Source organism: Notolepis coatsorum (assembly GCF_963971535.1).
Source record: "Notolepis coatsorum genome assembly, chromosome: 11".
Classification (NCBI taxonomy): domain Eukaryota; kingdom Metazoa; phylum Chordata; class Actinopteri; order Aulopiformes; family Paralepididae; genus Notolepis; species Notolepis coatsorum.
In genome coordinates, this window is record NC_140175.1 from 51,447,026 (window position 1) to 51,468,405 (window position 21,380).

The following is a 21,380-nucleotide window of genomic DNA, read 5'->3' on the forward strand; positions in this document are numbered from 1 at the left end:
TGCACTATGCCATTTCAGATGTGTTGCAATTAGTGTACTAAACTAATTTATTACACACATAATCCTTAGAATGATTGTATCATAAGCATCTTATCAAACCAAAACATCATTTTGAGGCATCAAAATAGTTTTCAATTATTTTCTTTCTCTCTGTATAGCTGCATTCTTCAATCAATTCGGTCAACTTTGCCATCAAACTCTCGCCTCGCACTGCTTCGTTTGTAATGTTTTGCTGTGTCCATGTGAGCTTTGAGATCGCCAGCACCTTTATTAGACACATAAACATATGGTCAAGCTTTGCACGCGTTGCACTCCGCTTCCAATTAGTCTCGACCGGGATGATAAATTGGAAATTTTCTCTGCAGTTCATCTGTAATGTACATTTTCGCGTTTGCATTGTGAGGAGCCAGCAATGCTGGTCGGATCTGTCCACTTCCTCATCTGTTGTGTGTGTCTGTGTGAGCGTGCAATAGCGCTGCCCACAAAGCACTGAAAGCGGGGCTTCTCTTGGTAACGTCACACGCAACAGGTTACCGTTAGGGTTGTCCCGATCAAATTTTTTTGCTCCCGATCCGATCCCGATCATGTGATTTTGAGTATCTACCGATACCGATCTTTCCCGATCCGATCAAATTTTTTATTTTATTTTTTTTATCCCAATTTCTCACATTACATTCACCCTGAATGTTGACGTTATCCAGGTGAAAAGTTAACTTCATTCAAGCGAGGCATTGCAATCCTTGACATAAATCATTTGATGTATAATTAAATCGTTAAAGCGTTTGGGTCTGAGAATGTGGCTGGTCTGCCGTTTTGCAGCTGGATACTATTGGTTTGTTTTGGTAAAATTCGTCTGCTCTGTGTGACAATAAATAAATGAATGATGATATGCAATTTAAAACCAAAACTAAGGCCTCAGTATGAGTTTAAGACGTGAACATGGTCATGTTTGTTGAATAAAAAAAAAAAAAATTTAATTTTTATTTTTTTTGTGCGGCTGATTTCAGATGTGCGCGGGAGCGTTTTGCCATGTGCGCACGCGCACACGGGCGCACCTTAAGGGGAACATTGGTCACGACGAGTGAATATTTCCTGCGCGTAAAATAAATATATTCTCAAAATAACCTGACGGGCCAGAAATTATTGCTGGCGGGCCCATTTCGGCCCGCGGGCCACCTATTGCCGATCCCTGCTGTAGAGTGTGGTGGAGTGCCAGGTTTATGGAATCCTCTACTACTGACCTGTTGGTCCGGTATGCAAACTGGTGTGGGTCCATTTTGGGTTCTGTGGTGGTTTTGAGGTAGTCCAGGACCAGATGTTCAATGCGATGATGCCTGCTTGTCGAACCGGGCATATAAATTGATGAGCTGGTCAGGGAGGTCCGGCTCATCATCTGTAGGTGGGGGGAGGGGCGTTTTTTGTAGTTTGTTATTTCTTGTAGATTTTTCCAGACTGCTCTGGGATTGTTGGCAGCGAATTGATCTTCCAGTTTTTTTTGCATGATTTGATTTGGCCTACCTAATGGCAGATCGAAGTTTATATATTGCAGACCTGTACTGCTCTTTATTTCCATTTATGTAAGCTGTGTTCTTTTCTTTACGTAGTGATGCTATGTCTTTGTTGAACCAAGGTTTATTGTTTCCATATGACGTGGCGGTCTTAGTGGCACACAAAACCGGATGTATGACATCACTGTTGTTGTGTATGCATCCAGTGAGTCGCATGTGGACTTGAGAGAGACTCTCTAAACACGAGTGCCATGTCTATGAACGGCCACTAGAGGCAAAGTGCCTACTTGTTTGTGAGTGAGAGAGTGAGTGACATTGCAGGTCCATGAGGTGCAGAATATTTTTGGGCATGAGAGATTACTTCTTTTTATTTTTTTTATTGATCTTTTTCCCCCTCCTTTTTCCTCCGATTTTCTCCCATCCCAATGTTAGTCGTAATGCCAATTCCCAATCCCCTTACTGGTCGCTGCGCACTTACCCCCCACAGTCGGTCTGGGAGAGTGGAGGCTATCACGTGCTTCCTCCGACACACGTCTAGCCAATCAACCGCTTCTTTTCACCTGGCAGCGCGGACTCTCACTGAGAGGGTGTAACGTGTGGAAGGATCACACTACCCCCCTTAGATCCTATCCGCGCTGAGCAGGCGCCCCGACCGAACTGTAGGAGTCGCTGTTTACAACGACCCGGACCCACCCTGCCAGCTTTCCCACCCTCTAATACAGCCAATTGTATTAGTGTGAACGGCCAGCCAAGCTGGTGACAACGCCGGAGCTGTGAGCTGGATTCGAACAGGCGAATCCAGCGTCTCCGGTGTTGGTGACGAACGCAATCTCCGCTACGCCACCTGACCGCCATGAGAGATTACTTCTATTCTTGAGCTCTGTTTGCATTCTTGAGACCAGTCATCTAGATCAGTGGTTCCCAAAGTCGGGGTCGCGACCCAAAGGTGGGCCGCGAGCAGCCACGGATGGGCCACGAGATGATTTAAAAAAAAATTAAAAAAAAATTAAAAAATAATTTTAATTTTTTTTTGTCGGTCCACTGAACTTAGAAGCAGGCCAGGACAGTGTTTCTAGTTGTATTCTAAAATTATATTCTATTGTATTCTAAAATGTGACTATTATGGTTTTATATTAACTTAATAAATAAACAAAAACGAAAAATCTACTTATTTCAACGAACATTTCAAACTAAATAACAGATTATGCACATAAAACGCTGAAAACAACCGAAGCAACAATAGTATTTTAATGAGGCTATTATTATTATCATTATTATTTTGCAACAAGTTAGCCCTCTCATAAATAGCACATATAAATGAATAACTAACTTGAACTAACTTAATAGGATTGAAGTGATATTTGGCTTAAAAAATCGGTCGCCTGACAAAAAAAAAGGAAAAAAAAAAAAGCCAGACGATGTGCATTGGGCCGCGGCTCTCTGACGCCTTATTTTCTGGGCCCCGGCCTGAAAAGTTTGGGAACCCCTGATCTAGATGATCCATCAAGGCAGAGCTGACAGCTTAAGTCTCCTCTGAAACCTTCTCCAGCAGCCTTAACCTTGTGGCAGGAAGGAATAATGGAGGAAGTAGCTAAGCAAAGCATGATATGGATCAGTCATTTCACAAAGAACCTGCAAATAAAATGTTCCATGCCCCGGGAAACTGGAATTGCAGTCGTGGTTTTGAATAAGCTCTTCCTGTGGATTAGAGAGGAGGGTGGAGCTTCATTCATTGATGCTGCTGCTGGTACAGATGACTTGCTTTGCCACAAAACGTCAGTCGCAAGATTGACATATACAATATCCATTAAATCACATATCATATTCACTGAGTTAATTTGTGAGGATTTCTGAGAGTATTTGCTTGCCATTTCTTCAGAGCCTGTTTTAAAGTGTTTCTCTGCTTCAATGAGTTTCAAATATTCTGGAAATGTACTCCATTCAATTGCAGCAGTGTATAAAAAGACAGAATATGGTCAGCAGGATAAATGGGGATCATTAACCGTAATTGGAGGTCTCCGGGGGCATGATAGTATCAGCCTACACTACACTTTTTGTCATGATTGAAAAGAGCACTGGAGTAGAATGACACGTCCAATGATTTCATAGCTGAGGTGCCATCATTATGTCAAGACCATGGATACCACTAAGAAAAGCAGCTGATGACATCTGGAATGTATCTTGTGTGAAATAATATTCTTCTTGATGTGTATTTATTTGATTGTATAACTGGTAAAACACTGAATGACTGCAAAAACACATACGCTTTGCAAGGGATTTAATTTTGTATCAATGTGCTTATTTCAAGATACTGTAGGGAGTTATCTTGTTAAGATGGACTTGTTTACTGCGCTGACAGATTAGCTTGCTTGTTTCAAGAATCGTACTTATTGCAGGATCCGTTTTAAGAAATTTTCTCCAAACAAGAAAAAAATAGCATAAAAACAACACATACAAAAGTAGAATAGGTGCTCATTGGAGCACATAATGTCCTCATGCTATAGTGGGTGGGTCATAAATAGTTCCTGAAACAAAGCGGGGCTCACAACTCACTTTTGTTGCTCCAAGGTGTTTTAATGGTGACAAAAAATAGCAGATACAACGTTTCGACCCTTCCGGTCTTTTTCAAGTACAGTATGAAATAGTTCCACCCAAGGATGTATGGCATGCACACGTTTTATGTTGTCGCTTGTGGCCTTTTCATTTAAGCTAGAGTCCCTCATTGGAATGTATAATTTTAAAGAAAAGAAAATTGACACTTTCTTGCCATGGAGTGATCTTTGTGTGTTTTTAATATGGTCTGTTTTCATTGAAATGTGAAGAAATTTTCTCTATTTCTTAGTTTTGTGTGCTCTCATTATATATTGTTTTTATTTGTTTGTTTTAATGTTCTATATGTGAACATTTTATGTATGCTGCCTTCTTGACCAGGGCCCACTTGAAAAAGAGGTGGGAATATGAATGTGATTACCCTGATTAAATAAAGCACACAACAAAAGCACATCTGCAAACGCAGGTTATGATGTACAATTAGCACAGATTCCAATGGGGAAATCTGTTTACTGCTCAGTTGCTTGGTTGCTGAGAAAATGGTGAAAATAGAGGCACATTTTCAAACCTTTCAAATCTTGTTAATTGAAAACCAAAGTTGAGGTGGTTATACATTGTTGTAGGAAACTAAAGGTTGTACTAACATATTGTAGGAAACAAAAGGTTGTACTAACATTGTTGTAGGAAACTAAAGGTTGTACTAGCATTGTTGTAGGAAACAAAATGTTGTACTAACATGTTGTAGGAAACAAAGGGTTGTACTAACATATTGTAGGAAACAAAGGGTTGTACTAACATGTTGCAGGAAACAAATTGTTGTACTAAGATATTGTAGGAAACAAAGGGTTGTACTAACATGTTGTAGAACAGAAGGGGTTGTACTATCATGTTGTAGGAAACAAAGGGTTGTACTAGCATGTTGTAGGAAACAAAGGGTTGTACTAGCATGTTGTAGGAAACAAAGGGTTGTACTAGCATGTTGTAGGAAACAAAGGTTTTAACATGATGTTGTGTTTACCAGGTGGTGGAAGCTGGTGGACAAGGCTGGTAAGACGGATAAAGACAGAGGGGAGGTCCTCCTAGACGTCCAGTTCCTAAGAAACAACATGACCGCCAGCATGTTTGACCTGTCGGCCAGCGACAAGCCGCGCTCTCGCCTGGGCAAGCTGAAAGACAAAGTCCGGGGAAAGAAGAAGGAAGGGCTGTCGGATGCTGTGTCTGATGTAGTGCCGTCCTTCACTCAGGTCCTCACAGACAGCGAGGAGGGGGAGGACGGAGAGGGGCATGGCCAGGGGGGTGCAGACCAAGGTAATTAAATTGAAGAATGTGTTGTTGATGGTCGTCACTAGTTGACCGTGATCTTTTCCTAAAACAGTGTTAACCCCTTAGCCCTTACCTAATACCTATACACACCAGAATGGGGTGGTTACAAATTTGACATTTTGTACAAAAGCTGATGCTTTTATCAAAAGCACCTTACGATTGTGTAGAACAAAGCCAGCAAAGGGATACACTTCCCACTAGGGGTGCACCGATATATCGGTTGAGTATCGGTATCGGCCGATATTTGCCTTGTTGACTGCAATTGGCTTATCGGCCGATAAGATCAAATTTACCGATGGCAGTCGCCGATAATTATCCGTCAATTTGTGTTGCGTCAATCTGGTCCATGCGCTGGAACAGTACTTTTTATATGCTGGAAAGCCTTCTAGAACAGAAGCGCACACTCACTGTATATTCCATAGATTATGACCTCCCCGCAACTCTCAACGTGCACCAGTGGGGATTAGTTGAAAACGTCCTCACACTTCTCTCTCCGTTTTAACAATTGACTAGAGAAATTAGCGCATTCTGAGGCATCTGCTGCCGACGTGATTCCCTCTGTGAAATTCCCAGAAATGAGAGTGCACATGGATATTGGAGCAATAATCACGGCCGTGTCCCTGTACTGGCACAGACGACATGCAGACACCTATCTGCCCCATGCACCAGCACGGGCAGCGAGCGGCTGTTCAGTGCTGCGTCTCATGTTATAGATGAGAAGAGAAACTGACTGAGCTGCGACAAAGCCCAGATGCTTATTTTTTTTATTTACTTTTTTACTTACATTTTTATTAACATTTATAGACAAAACACTTAGACAATACTTACAATGACATCAATAACATAACAATACATTAACATGGGCCCCTTGAATTCGGCTGCGTTCAGCCTCCCAGACCCCCATGAGAGGGACCCCCCCTCCCGCCATCCACCCCTAGAAATAGGGTTCCCCCACATCCCAGGTCCGTCCCACGCGGGGCCGAGCACTCAGCGACACGTGTCCCTTGAATTTAATTGGGCCAGACTCAGTAGAGGAGCGAGGGGTGGTTTTTCTGTGATGCACGATATATTGGCCGCCGATATAATATTGGCCGATATGGCAGTTTTTTTTTTTACACATCGGTATCAGTCCGATATCAAGATGGGGCCGATATTTATTAAAAAAAGAAAAACATTAGTTTGAAAATATCAGTAATTTCTGAAAATAACTTACAAAAGTAAACAAAAAAAAGTGTTTTGGAAAATAGCTCTTTATTTGATTATCATAAAAAAGTGTTTTCTATACAGAGATATCGACATTGGTAAATATCGGTATCGACCAGAACAGCAATATTAATATCGGTTATTGGTATCTGCCACAATTTTCACATCGGTGCATCACTACCGCTTTTTCTTAAGAAGTAGTCTAAAACTACGTGCGAAGCCGCTCTAAAATCTCTGTGCTTTAACGTTCCTATTACGATGTGTTCTATTAATTTCTCAGTTCTTGAATACACGTGTATTCTACAACCTTTTTTTCTTTGTTGCAATGTTAAATATATAGGCTATCTGTGCTGTGCTTGATTGAGAAGTGATGCACTATTATTCTGAAATTCCACACTCTGTTCAAAATGACCGTGCTGTAGCGAAGCCACTCTAAAATGTTGTATGCACTTAAAACTTTCACGTGCCAATATGCTATGCCTATTTCTCAATTCTTTTTTTTTATCACATTTTTTTTATTATAATTTTTCACATGAAAACAAGACAACGAAATACAGTAACCATAATAATAATAAACAGAACTTCACAGGGAAATAACAGCTACAATAATAACAATAGAAATTATAAAAACCGAATATAAAAATTTAATTAAATTACCACAGTTAAAATTAAGCAGGACAACACAAAAGACAAGACAGACAAGACATGTCCTCCTCCCCCTCCCACAAGACCGCCGGACTCCCCCGGACCAGCACCCCAACCCTGCTCAGCCGCACACGGCGGTTCTAACCTTTTCGGCTGCTGCGACCCACAGTTAAATCCCAGCCTGTCCCACCCCAATCACCCGCGCTGTGGATATCTCGAGATAAATCACATCCATCAGTGTCAGGGACCAGTTAATCACTGAGCTTCTCAGGCTCCTTCCATCTCAATGCTATCAGCTTCTTCGCTGCTGTAACGCCTGCTAGGATAACTCTGTATGGATGCTGGTAGTGTTGTTATATCGTTCAGGAGTAGTGTAACAGCTGTGAATGGGATTGTTAAGCCACATGGATCCAAAAGTGTGTTTGTTATTGACCTCCAGAAGCGGGCTACTGGTGGGCAATCCCAATACTGTACATGTGCATATAAGTGCCAGTGGCCCTTAGAGAGCACAAAGTACACCGAGAGTCGGTTACCAGTCCCATAGCAAATAGCTTCCTAGGTGTAAGATAGGTCCTATGAATATAATTAAAATTAATTTGTTGGTGATTAGGGTTGCAGGAGGACAATGCCACATTTGTCCAAACCTCATCCCAGTCAAACTCGGGGTCCAACTCTCTGGGATGTCCCCATGCCAGATTGTATCTAATGATAATTTCTTATACGTGCATTGAATTAAGAGCGTATAAAAGTCTGAGACAAACCGTCTTGAGGTTGTCCTGTCTACTATAAGCCTGACGAAAGGGTGTGGGTGCAACGCTTGAGCCCACGGCATGGCATGAGCCCTCAGCGCTGACCTTAGTTGAAGGTAAAGAAAATAATTGTATGATCTTCCCGGCGAGTCATTCTTTAAGTCCTGAAACGCTCGAAGGCCGTTTTTATTACAGATATTCCAGGGTATGAACTCCCCTCCTTTGTCATTGAGGAATATTAACCGGTTTATGCCCAACAAGTAGTTGCTGGTTATGAAAGTTTGGAGAGTCCAGGTGCCATGGGCATTTAACTGCACATGACTTCTGTACATTACGCCATGTTTGGATCACGTGAGTTATGATCGGTCCATATCTTAGTTGGCATTTTGAAATAGGGATAGTGGAGTATACTACATCCTGTAGTCTTTGCGGTGAGACTGCTGCCGCTTCTAAGGAGCGCCAAGATACAGCATTTATAGGGTCTAGCCAGCTCATCAGAGGTCTCAGTGAAAAGGACCAGAAATAAAGCTTAAAATCAGGTATTGCGAGGCCCCCCATCTTGTTTCCTACGTTGAGTGGTAGCTCTTTTGATTCTCGGGTGTTTGTTATTCCAGATCAACTTAGATATCATCGATTGTATCTTGTGCCAGTGGTCTATTGGAGGAGGTAGGGGGAGCATTGAGCTAACAAAATGTATCCTAGGTAGGATGTTCATTTTGATTATGGATGCCCGGGCCTGTAAGGCGTTAGGAAGGGACGACCATCTATCTAGAATGGATCCTGGTGTATTTTATTATAAGTGCCCGTGAAGTTGTATTTAGACGTTTGATTTAGTGTGGGAAATATCTCTATTCCTAAGTACTTAAAATGTTCCACTATGGGGATATCAGCTGGTAGTTGCACCGCTTTGGCCAACTCATTAACACTTTCAGTGCCAGCAGGGGGCGCTAGAATTAGCGCTTGAGTGCCAGTGCTCTAGTCAATGAGAGGGCGAGCACATTTGCGAACGCATAAACTATATCTTAAATTATGGCTGTGTCTAATACGCCCGTCGCTTATCAATGACTTGCTTGCAGTCAACATGTACGAAACGGATTGTTTTTTAATCGGTACATTTCCGTTTTATACCATTTTGAAAAACGCTAGTTTTTGGAAATGTCCAAAAAATAAAAGATTCTGTGAAACTGGCCATTTACTGGAATACACAAAACACATAGTAATTTTTCTGCCTATTTATGAATAGTTTTCAAATAAACGCTAGATTATCGATAGTATATGTGTACTTATGCACGCTAGAGAAGCGGATCTATTTCCTGATCAGCACACACACACACACACACATATAGGAGACACGTTGATATATATGTGAAAAAAACTCTGATTACCCCAAGACTGGTAAAATAAATTCCTTACCTCAGATCAGATGTTCTCCAAAAAGATTATTCCAATTCCTGATCACCATTCCAAATATCGATCGCGTTTATTGATCCAACGCTGAAACACATATTCCACGCTGTTCTGAGGGACCACAATGACTGCAATCGGCTCGGATTACATGCCTGAGAAGTAAAATGTGGATTCCGGATTTTCTTTTCCCCATGCATTTTCATTGACTCCAATCCGATGGGTGCATTATCATCCGGGAGACGATAGGGGGCGGTATTTTCCCTGTTCGAGCTCAGAGAGAGTCCCAATGGTAACGTGAGGCTAGATTGATGATAAATTTAGGGAAATCGCTAATAAAAAAAATAATGATAAAAAAACGAGATTTCGTCATTGGCACTCAACGCATGGCATGAACTAACGAGATTTCTCGTGGCTGGCACTCAGTGTTAAGAGGTAGGCAAGCTGATTTGGGCCAGTTAATCTTAAAGCCTGATAATTTACCAAAGTCGTCGATTATATCCAGTAATTTTGTGGCTGATTGGGAGGGGTCATTCATAAAAATGTGTAGGTCATCCGCATAGAGAGCAATTTTGTGCGGTGTATTATTGATTATTATGGGGGCGATTTCTTCTGATTGCCTAATAAATTGGGCCAATGGTTAGAGGGAAAGCCTGAATAGTCCGGGGCTCAGAGGACAAGCCTGTCGAAGATCTGGGGACTGGAAAAAGTGTGGAACAATTTTTGCCTGTCAATATCATTGCAGACGGCAAGGCATACAGAACTTTAATCATATGAATAAAACGTTTTCCAAGTCCCATAGCCTCGAGTACCTTCCAAAGATATGACCATTCTAGTCTGTCAAATGCCTTCATGGCATCTAAGGACGGAACCGTGGCCAGAGCTGTATTGTCTTTACTGTTATCGATTACATGGTAATAGCCTTCTAAGATTATCTGCAGCCAGGCGCCCCGGAATAAAACCAGTTTGATCGCAGTGTACCAGCACCGTCATACACTTCTGCAGGCGGCGGGCTAGTACCTTGGCAAAAACGTTTAGATCGGCCCCGAGAAGACTCGGGGGTAGGGATGGGTACCGAATTCTGTACTTTTAAAGGTACTTACCGAAACACGTCGGTACTACCGAGTATCGATTCACGTGAGATACAAAAAAAAATATATATATATATATATATATTTTACACAAAAAAAATTTTTTTTTTACCTTTTTTCTTTTCATGTCAACATTCACACGCACAATATGCTTACCTAGGATTTGACTTGATTCAACAACAAAGCAGTCGGGGCAATGGCAAGCCGAAAACGGTCGAAAGTGTAGTTATTTGAAGTTTGGATTTTTTTTTCACAACTGAGGTAGGTAGATTACATTTTTAGGGACTAAAGTACAGAAAAAAGGTACCGTTGGGTACCGGTATCGATTCACAGGTACCGGTACCGTATCGGTTCAAATGTGAACGGTACCCATCCCTACTTGGGATGGGTACCGAATTAGGTAATTTTAAAGGTACCTACCGAATCACGTCAGTACTACCGAGTACCGATTCACGCGAGATCCGTCGGTGCCATATTTCGGTACTGTAAAAATGTGAATGGTACCCATCCCTAGTCATGACTGAGAGAACAGCTTCACTTATTTCACTGACTTCGGGTGAAGGCGAGGATGGTTTCGGTGATAGTTTGCCGACCGGGGCCGGTGTACTCATGGCTCGGGTCTCCATAACACCGCAAAAAGTTGAAAAAAGTTGACGAAAGTAGTTGACAATCGACGAATCAACAAGAAAATCAATAACAAATAAAAATTAAATAAAGCCTAATGGGGTGAAATGTGTATTTTAGCAAGTTAGTAGGGAGCGCTCGTGAAACACGTCCTATTCCATGAGTGCCTGGCTCCGCCCCCCTATTTCTCAATTCTTGAAGACATAGTGTAGTCCGAACACTAGAAATGCGCCTCTGGAAGTTTCAGCACCACGGAGAGCACCATAGTGCACATACTTACTTGAGGAATCTATTTTATTACTGGACCGTGCAGCTTCAAGTCGAGCCTTAACACTTTCAGTGCCACGGACGACATATCACGTTTTATCAGCCCCCCGTTGAGTGCCCACGACGACAAATATCGTTTTATTGTTTTATTAGCAATCTGAATTCATATTTCATCAACCGAGTCTCCCATTGGTACACCAGCCCCTACAGGAGCTCAGATTGGAAAAAAGCGCCCCTATTGTCTATCCCTGTGTAACTGCAGGTCAGTCGCTTAGACTGACCTGGGATCTGTAGATCTCTGGGGGGGGAGCCAATTCGCTCCTTGTGCTGGCGAGCAGTCTGCTCAAGAGCGATCTGCTCGCGGGACGGGAATCAGCCTGGAATATATATTTACAGCAGCCAATAATCAATCAATGAGCGTGATCGATATTTGGAATGGCGATCAGGAATCTGATCTGAGGTAAGGAATCTATTTTACCAGTCTTGGGATAATCAGAGTTGTATTCGCTGAGATATCAATGTGTCCCCTATGTGTGATGTGGCTGTTTGGCTGTGATCGCTGATGAGGAAATAATAGATAACAGCTTGCGTCTATTATAGTGTGCATACGTACACATACTATCGATAATCTAGCGTTTATTTGAAAACTATTCATAAATAGGCCGAAAAATTACAGTTTTTGTGTATTCTAGAATATTCCAGTAAATGTCTTATCATGGAATCTTTATATTTTCCTTAAACGAGGGCTTTTCTAAATGCTATAAAACTAAAATGAACCGATAAAAAAACAATCCGCTTCGACAATGTTGACTGGAAACGAGTCAACATCAAGCGACGGGCAGATTAGACACATAGCCATAATTTAAAATATAGATTCTGCGTTTTTAACGCTAACATTGAAGTGGATGGTGGCATTCAACGGGGTAAATCAACGTTAATCAAAGGCACTGATAGTGTTAAGTCTTGACCAAGAGCATATTTATAAAATAATACAATTATTGAAGTTCACTCTTCACAGGTCATGAGGGAGAACAACCTCTCGACAAACAGCTTGTGCGACAACATAAACAGCTCGCGCTGGTTAGACTAGGGCTATGTAACATACAGTACTTGCGGATCATTAGTGCATGGTTGGGGATTAATGAGGACAAAAACAATAATGATTCATATATTTAAAATTGTTTATTGAAATGTGGGAAATGTTTCTTCTGTTGCGGCATGCGGGTCAGAGGGCTAAATTAATAAATTACGTCATATTGAAATACTGCGCTATGGCACTAAACCACAGCTACGAGCCACCAATATGCTGATAAGGATACTGTACGTGTTATGAACGAAAGACACTAATCACCCGTCTGAGATTGGCTATACTGCACTCCTTGCGCTTGCTACACCCGTTACATACTGTGAGCAAGGCAAGGTATTGAGCGAGCATTCAGCGCTGTGTTTGTTATAGAATGTTCAGCACTAGGCCTGTTATGTTGTTGAGCGCTGAATCTCGTGTTACAGAATATTCATGTTATGGAATACCATAAACATGTTTCTTGATGTTTCCTTTTTTTAAGAACAAGTAAAGAGGCCTATGTTCATATCAGCTAGCACAATTTGTAACACAAAAAGAGACATGTAGCCTATTTATTTATTTTATATTTTATTTATTCATTTTATTATTATTATTATTATTATTATTATTATTATTATTATTATTATTATTATTTATTATTATTATTATTATTATTATTATTATTATTATTATTATTATTATTATTATTCTTTTATTTGTAGTGCCATGCCTAAAATAATAGTCAAGCATAGGGCTAAAACATTTTCTTAAAATATATAATTTTTTGTTATATGAAAATGTTACAATAAAAGTTTTTCTATACATTTGTCTGATTGATTGATTGAAAACGTAACAGATTGCAAAATGGGTACAATACAGTACAGCTCAATAAAACAACTGCTAAGAGGATAATAATAATAATAATAATAATGGATTGGATTTATATAGCGCTCTTCTCTGACTCAGAGCGCTTCACAGAGTCCATTATTCGTTCATACACAGTCATACCTGTGGTGGTAAGCTACAATTGCAGCCAGAGCTGCCCTGAGGCAGACTCACGGAAGCGTGGCGAATAATCATCGCCTACGGCCCCTCCGACCACCACCAACATTCATTCACATGCATACACATTCATACGAGGCAAGTAGGTTAAGTGTCTTGCCCAAGGACACAACGGCAATGGGATGGACATGGGCTTGAGCGGGATTCGAACCACCAACCCTTCGATCATTGGACGCCCCGCTGTACCCCTGAGCCATAGCCGCAGACTCATAGGATGAAGACCAGAAAAATACTTGTTTACATAAGGGTCCTCCATTTTCAATTCATCAAAACATTTAGAGACATACAAATATACACTTGACTATGTAAGAGAGAGAGAACATCATAAAAATAGAAAACCTTAAATATTTCTTTATATATTTTCATATCTGTGCATCCCTACTTCACACGGCCAACAATAAGTGGTGGTGTTCGTCTAATACAGTACCTCCAAACTCAAGTACGTCACTTGGAGTACATAGTCTCACTATTTACCTGTCTTATCTATTTTGAAGGACAGTCCATCTCTCCACGTCAGTAGACTCTCCTGCCTAACTCTAACCTCAAATTGAGATTCATTTTATTGATTTATTTTTGCGATCATCGATTTGCAGCTTGGCCAAAAAGTGAGGACTGTTATGGCTAGCAGTCTGACCCCTCCTTGTTTTCTGTTCCCAGCAGTCTGACCCCTCCTTGTTTTCTGCTCCTAGCAGTCTGACCTCTCCTTGTTTTCTGTTCCTAGCAGTCTGACTGTCTGACCCCTCCTTGTTTTCTGCTCCTAGCAGTCTGACCCCTCCTTGTTTTCAGTTCCTAGCAGTCTGACCCCTCCTTGTTTTCTGCTCCTAGCAGTCTGACCCCTCCTTGTTTTCTGCTCCTAGCAGTCTGACCCCTCCTTGTTTTCTGCTCCTAGCAGTCTGACCCCTCCCTGTTTTCTTTTCCTAGCAGTCTGACCCCTCCTTGTTTTCTGCTCCTAGCGGTCTGACCCCTCCTTGTTTTCTGCTCCTAGCAGTCTGACCCCTCCTTGTTTTCTGCTCCTAGCTGTCTGACCCCTCCTTGTTTTCTGCTCCTAGCAGTCTGACCCCTCCTTGTTTTCTGCTCCTAGGTGCAGACAAGGAAGAGAAGCCGAAGAAGCAGAATCTGAAGTCTCTGTTCTCTCCTAAGTCCAACCTGCAGAAGAGCATGTCTCAGTCCATGTCTGTCCTGGCTCCTCTGCCAGAGAAGAACTCCCTGCTGAGCTCCAGCCGCTCCTCTGGGCTGAACCTAGACTCCTCTGAAGGTCAGAAACAACACAGAGATTCAGGCCACATCCACACGGAGACGGAACCGATCTTTTTCATTTTCATTTTCCATAAACACGAAATCGTCTCAAGAAATAATGTGTGTCCAAACGCAACCACTGAAAATGCTGTAACGCTGCCACAAATGTACAAAATACATAAAAGTCTGTGGTGCTTCCGGTGAGTCCGCTAACGGGAGATAGCTAACCCGAATCTTTGAACTAATCTGAATCTGAGGTGCTTCCGGTGAGTCCGACCGTAACCGAGTCATTGAACGCATCTGAGTCCGCGGTCTTTCGGTTTCAAAATAAGATGAAATATGAACTAAATTAAGATAGAAGCACAATAGAATAGAATTATGAAATAAAAATAGGCAAGGGCTGTACAACTATAAAATGGCATATAAACTAAATTAAATAGAAGCACAATATAGTATAGTTATAAGTAAAACATTTGAATAAAAATGGGCCAGGGCTGTACAACTGTGCAAGATCTAATCTAATGCAGGACCTCTTTTACAGAGGTCTTTATTTGGCATGCAATGGGCGGCACACACACACACACACACAGGAATACACACACACATGCATTGTCTTTTTTCTCAGGGTCGCCGATGCGATTGAGCTCTGCGCTTAACCCATCCCGTCGTCCTTCCCCCCAAGGGCAGCCGGGAGCAGACAGGGCGTCGGCGAGGTACCGCGCCCGGGGACCAATCCAAGTGCTCCTGCCCGTCTTCGTCAAGGACGCGTCAGCGTTCTGTTGTGCATGTTTTTCCATTGGGTTTATCTTATCGGGGGTGGGGGAAACCCTTGCGAGCACGGGGAGAACATGCAAACTCCACACAGAAAGGCCTGGGAGATACCCCACCTGGTCATTCATTTCTATGCTACAGGTGCGACAGGCGCGCTCCTCTTCCCAGAGCCGCGCCTCGCGTTTATGAGCTCTCGGCGGCAGCGTTTTTGGGCGGAGCGCTCCCAGCGCATAAAGTTGAAACTAGTTCAACTTTTGGAAAGGAGCGCGCTCATCAAGGTAATCAACATCGAGGAAGGGGCGGAGCCGCGGCAGTCGCGAGACCCAGGAAAATGCTCTGAGCTTTTTTTCCTTTTTTTCAAAGCGGTCCGCCTTGAAAAAAACGTCCGCTATGGATTGGACACAAGCCCTTAACCACTACACCACCGTGCCGCTACCGGTGTGGTCAAGTATACTAATTAGAATAAAAATAACAATACAGTGGGATGAGATATATAGTAGGGCTGTGTGTGTGTGTGTGCAATTGGGCATTATGCGTGTGTGTACTTAGCAGGCAGCACTGCAGCAGCCAGCCAGTCAGTCAGAGGCAGATAGAGGACTCATAGGATCCGGGTTAATGGAGACCTCGGACTCGTGATTCCTGATTCAGTACAAAGATTCGGATCTTTAACCCGGATGAGTCCAGAACCGCCCAGCACATCGCTCTTCAGCCCTGCCTTCTACAGCCTGTGACAACTCCTCTTGCGAGTCGTGCTGTTTCTATGTAAACTCTGCGAGCAACGGGTCCAATAAATGCATCTACTGTAACATGCTTTACATCCTCGCCATTCCTGTATGCCCAAGCGTTGCGGTAAAAAACCTTAATGTTAGCTGCTAACGCTAACTAAGCTAAGCTAACCCTGGAAAGAGTTCCAATAGTGTACGTTCAATGATTTGAAGTCGCCTTACACTATAAAAACGAACTGGATAGTTGATGATCATAAATATTTCACTTCATTAGCAAAGATATTGTAAAATATTTAACAATCCTGATTCCTGAGCCTATTTTATTCAAACGGAAGATATTGATTTAAATATGTATAGCCTATATATAAAAAATAATTTTTAATCATATCTTCTGTGCTGGCACAAGCACTACCATAGCGTGGAGTGGAGAGATAACACACAATAATAATTCATGGAGATATACTAAAAAGCTATTTATAATTTTTGGCTCGTAAAAAATTAATGAACACACTAGACAAACATCAGTCTGTGTACACAAACACTGATGTGTCCATCAGTGGACCAATTGCATGCTTTCGCAGAGGACAGGAAGCATTCAGTCGACTCCTAAATTTTAATTCATGGTTAGGGGCTGCATGTCTCGTACACGGCCTGAAATTCATTGACAACTTCAATGTTTTCTGGAATAACCCAGAACGTTTTCAAAGAAATGGCTTCTTCCCAAATCGCTTAGGTTCAAAGCTCCTATCAGCAAACATGCGTCATGCCTTGATGGCCTCCAAGAATATTAAGCTCACACCAGCACGAGAGATAGTCATGAAGGACACAATCTCACCACGAAGTACAGCACAAGACGTCCCATCCCCGTCCCCCCCCCCCCATATCACACAAGGCCATCTCGTCTGATCAAATGTCCCCGAAAGCACAGTGCAGTCAGTACGGTACAGTATAGCACAATTACCATGCCATCTCTAAAAACATACAAGTAATCATAACTAGCCAATGGCATGGTGAAAAATATACGCCACCAATGCGTTTACCTGCTATTAACCTCAGGGCCATCACGGTCAAACCAAAGCAGACCTCCTCTAAAGAAGTCCAACAAATAAAATTAGCTTTCCTAAATGTCAGATCACTGAATAATAAAACATTCTTAGTAAATGATCTGATTAAAGAAAATAACTTAGATTGCATCTGCCTAGTAGAGACATGGCTAAATAATGACACAGCTACATCAATAATGATAGAAGCTTGTCCACCAGACTATAACTTTTTTCAAATACCCAGAAAAAATAAAAGGGGCGGAGGAGTTGCAGCAATCTTCTCCTCAAAACTCTTGTTTAGAATCACAGAACTAGGCGAGTTCATGTCAATGGAATATCTTGCCATTGAACTAAAAACAGAATCAACTATTATTGTCACAATATACCGCCCGCCTAGACACTCACCAATATTTATACAGGAGCTCTCTGAACTGATCTCACTATGTGTTACCGGATATGATAAGGTGATCCTAAATGGAGACCTGAACATCCATTTTAATAAGAAAACAGACTCCAAAACTATGGAACTAAAAAATCTACTGGATAGCTTTGACCTAATACAGCATATAACAAATGCAACTCACCGGCTTGGGAATACACTAGACTTAGTTATAACAACAACTGGGCTAAACATAACAAATATCTCAATAACTGAATTACCTCTCTCCGACCATCACTGTATATTTTTTGATACTCAAATAACCCTTACTAAAACAAAAAAAGAAATCATAGTTAAAAAGAGGCTCCTAAACGACAAAGCTGAATCAAAGTTCATTGATCTTATCAGACTACATGAACCACACAATCATGACAGCTCTCTAAATGAAATGGTAGAAAATCTCAATGATGCAATGTCATCTATATTAAATTCTGTCGCCCCATTAAAAACGAAAAAGAAGAAAACTAGAGCCTCGCCCTGGTTAAACTATAATACGGTCAACAAAGAAAAAAGGAAATGTCGTGCAGCGGAGCGAAAATGGAGAAAAACAAAAACCACCATATGCTGTGATATATACAAAGATGCTTTAACTGCTTATAATAAAACCATCCGCTTAGCAAGGAAAGATTACTTCTCTAAAATCATTACAGAAAATGCTGGAAACTCCAGAATCCTCTTTTCCACTATTAATGTACTACTCAACACTGCCCCTACACCTCCTCAGTCATCAACGGTTAAGTGTGAAGAACTTGCACTATTCTTTAACAACAAAATAACCTTGATCAGGGCCAGCATTACTCATGATGGAAATAAAGTTGATTGCGGCAAACCGTGCAATGTAACCATGAGAAGTTTCACATGCATCACATTAGATGTACTCTGCAAAACTGTCTCAGAATGTAACTCCTCCACCTCAGACATTGACCCTATACCTACAGCTTTCTTCAAACGGGTATTTAATAGTGTTTCAAGCCCTGTGCTAGATATCATAAACACTTCCCTTAGGACTGGTATTTTCCCGGATGCCTTTAAAACAGCAGTTGTAAAGCCATTACTAAAAAAACCTAACTTGGATAGTAATGAAATGGCAAATTATCGTCCAATATCCAACCTACCATTCATTAGTAAAGTACTTGAAAAGATAGTTTCAGTTCAAATAAATTCCTTTCTTGAAGAAAACAACATCTTAGAAGAATTTCAGTCAGGATTCAGAAAATATCATAGCACTGAAACTGCCCTCACCAAAATAATCAGTGACCTCAGACTAAACTCTGACGAGAATAAGATCTCCATCCTTATCCTGTTGGATCTCAGTGCAGCATTTGATACAATCGATCATGATATTCTAATCGATCGTCTTGAAAACCATGTCGGTTTCTCAGACCATGTGCTGGGCTGGTTTAAAACATACATCAGAGGGAGGAAATTCTATGTTAAACTAGGAGATCACATGTCTGATATATACGACAACAACTATGGAGTTGCACAAGGGAGTTGCTTAGGTCCTTTACTCTTCTCCCTTTACATGTTACCGCTGGGTGATATCATCAGAGAACATAATGTAGATTTCCATAGCTATGCGGATGATACACAACTGTACATATCTGCTGAACCAAATGATACAGCGATTAGCTCCATTACAGACTGCTTACTGTCAATAAATAAATGGATGAGTAAGAACTTCCTGAAACTAAACGAGAACAAAACTGAAATTCTAATTATCGGCTCCAAAACTAAAAAAGAAACATTAATAAAGAACCTGGGAGGACTAACCCCTTGGATCAAATCTGAGGTCACTAGTCTTGGGGTTATCATAGATTCAGAACTGAACTTCAATTCTCATATTAGCAAAGTGACGAAAACATCGTTCTTCCATCTCAGAAATATAGCAAAAGTACGACCATTTATTAATCAGAACGATGCTGAGAAGCTAATTCATGCATTCATATCTAGCCGGTTAGACTACTGTAATGCACTTTTCACAGGTCTCCCTAAGAAAACCACAGAGAGGCTTCAGCTAATCCAAAACTCTGCAGCCCGACTGCTAACTAGAACCAAAAGGAGAGAGCACATTAGTCCAGTCCTAGCCGCTTTACACTGGCTTCCCGTAACATTTAGAATTGACTTTAAGGTCCTTCTCCTTACATACAAAGCTCTAAATGGACAGGGACCTAGCTACATCGCCAACACTCTAATAAATTACACACCAGCAAGAACACTGCGATCATCAGCTGCTGGACTACTAGAGGCTCCCAGAAGCAGTCAAAAGAGGATCGGTAATGCAGCCTTTATCAACTATGCCCCAAAACTATGGAACAAACTACCCCAAAACATCAGGGAAGCCAACTCGCTAGACATCTTTAAAAGACAGCTTAAAACCTATCTCTTTGCTCAGGCATTTCACTGATAGTTATCTGCTACCACCTAGTGGCAAGAGGAAACATCAGGGATATCCTGACACAACTTGTATTTATTCTTACCCTGCCTACTCTTTTACACTGCCTATCAAACTCATGTGTCGGTTATTGCACTTTTTACTTCTTACTGATGACTATTTTTAAACTGAATCATTTTAAACTATTCTTATTTATTGCTAGATCCAAATGTGAAACACTGCGGGTTGTGACGCACACACACACAGTCACACACACACAGTCACACACACACACACACAATCACACACAAACACACACACACACCGACATACACACATACACACACACACACAGACACACACACCGACATACACACACACACACACACACACACACACACACACAGTCACACACAGACACACACACACCGAGTTGTAGTAGCGTTGTAGTTGTAGATCTAGGTTAACTGTGTCCTGGTAGAGTAGTAGTAGATCTAGGTTAACTGTGTCCTGGAGTGGTAGTTGTAGAGTAGATCTAGGTTAACTGTGTCCTGGAGTAGAGTAGTAGTAGTTGTAGCGTTGTAGTTGTAGATCTAGGTTAACTGTGTCCTGGTAGTTGTAGAGTAGTAGTAGATCTAGGTTAACTGTGTCCTGGTAGATCTAGGTTAACTGTGTCCTGGGGTAGAGTAGTAGTAGAGTAGTAGTAGTTGTAGCGTTGTAGTTGTAGATCTAGGTTAACTGTGTCCTGGTAGTTGTAGAGTAGTAGTAGCTGTAGTAGTAGTAGATCTAGGTTAACTGTGTCCTGGAGTGGTAGTTGTAGAGTAGAGTAGATCTAGGTTAACTGTGTCCTGGAGTGGTAGTTGTAGAGTAGTAGTAGCTGAAGTACAACCACACACACACACACACAACACAATAAACACACATACACACTAAACAACGATGCATACAGGATTATTTATGACTATTTTTAAACTGAATCATTTTATTCTTATTATTTGCTAGATCCAAATGTGAAACACTGTGATTATTTGTTCATGAACTACAGGAGTATTACTGAATAGAGAGCCTATTAAGATGCTAGATCCTAATGTGAAACACTGTGATTTGCCATATCTTGCTATGCTCGCTCATGCCTGTATTTTTTATGTCCGTTCTATTTTATAATTTTTTGACTATTTTTAAACTGAATCATTTTAAACTATTTTTACTATTTGTGTTACTGAAAACTGTAAGCGGAGAGCCTATTGGGATGCTAGATCCTAATGTGAAACACTGTGATTCTACCCGTCTATCTTTTTATGCT

At 41.4% G+C, this 21,380-nt stretch overlaps 1 protein-coding gene across 2 annotated transcripts in view; it reads left to right on the forward strand.

Moving 5' to 3' along the window:
- Positions 1-21,380, forward strand: part of LOC311236942 (uncharacterized protein) — a 130,573-nt gene that overhangs the window by 95,716 nt on the left and 13,477 nt on the right. For both annotated transcript variants that reach the window (XM_084324746.1, XM_084324747.1), the window contains exons 2-3: positions 5,080-5,366; positions 14,571-14,744. In XM_084324746.1, coding sequence (XP_084180872.1) covers positions 5,080-5,366; positions 14,571-14,744 — 461 coding nt within the window. The remainder of the gene's footprint in view (positions 1-5,079; positions 5,367-14,570; positions 14,745-21,380) is intronic.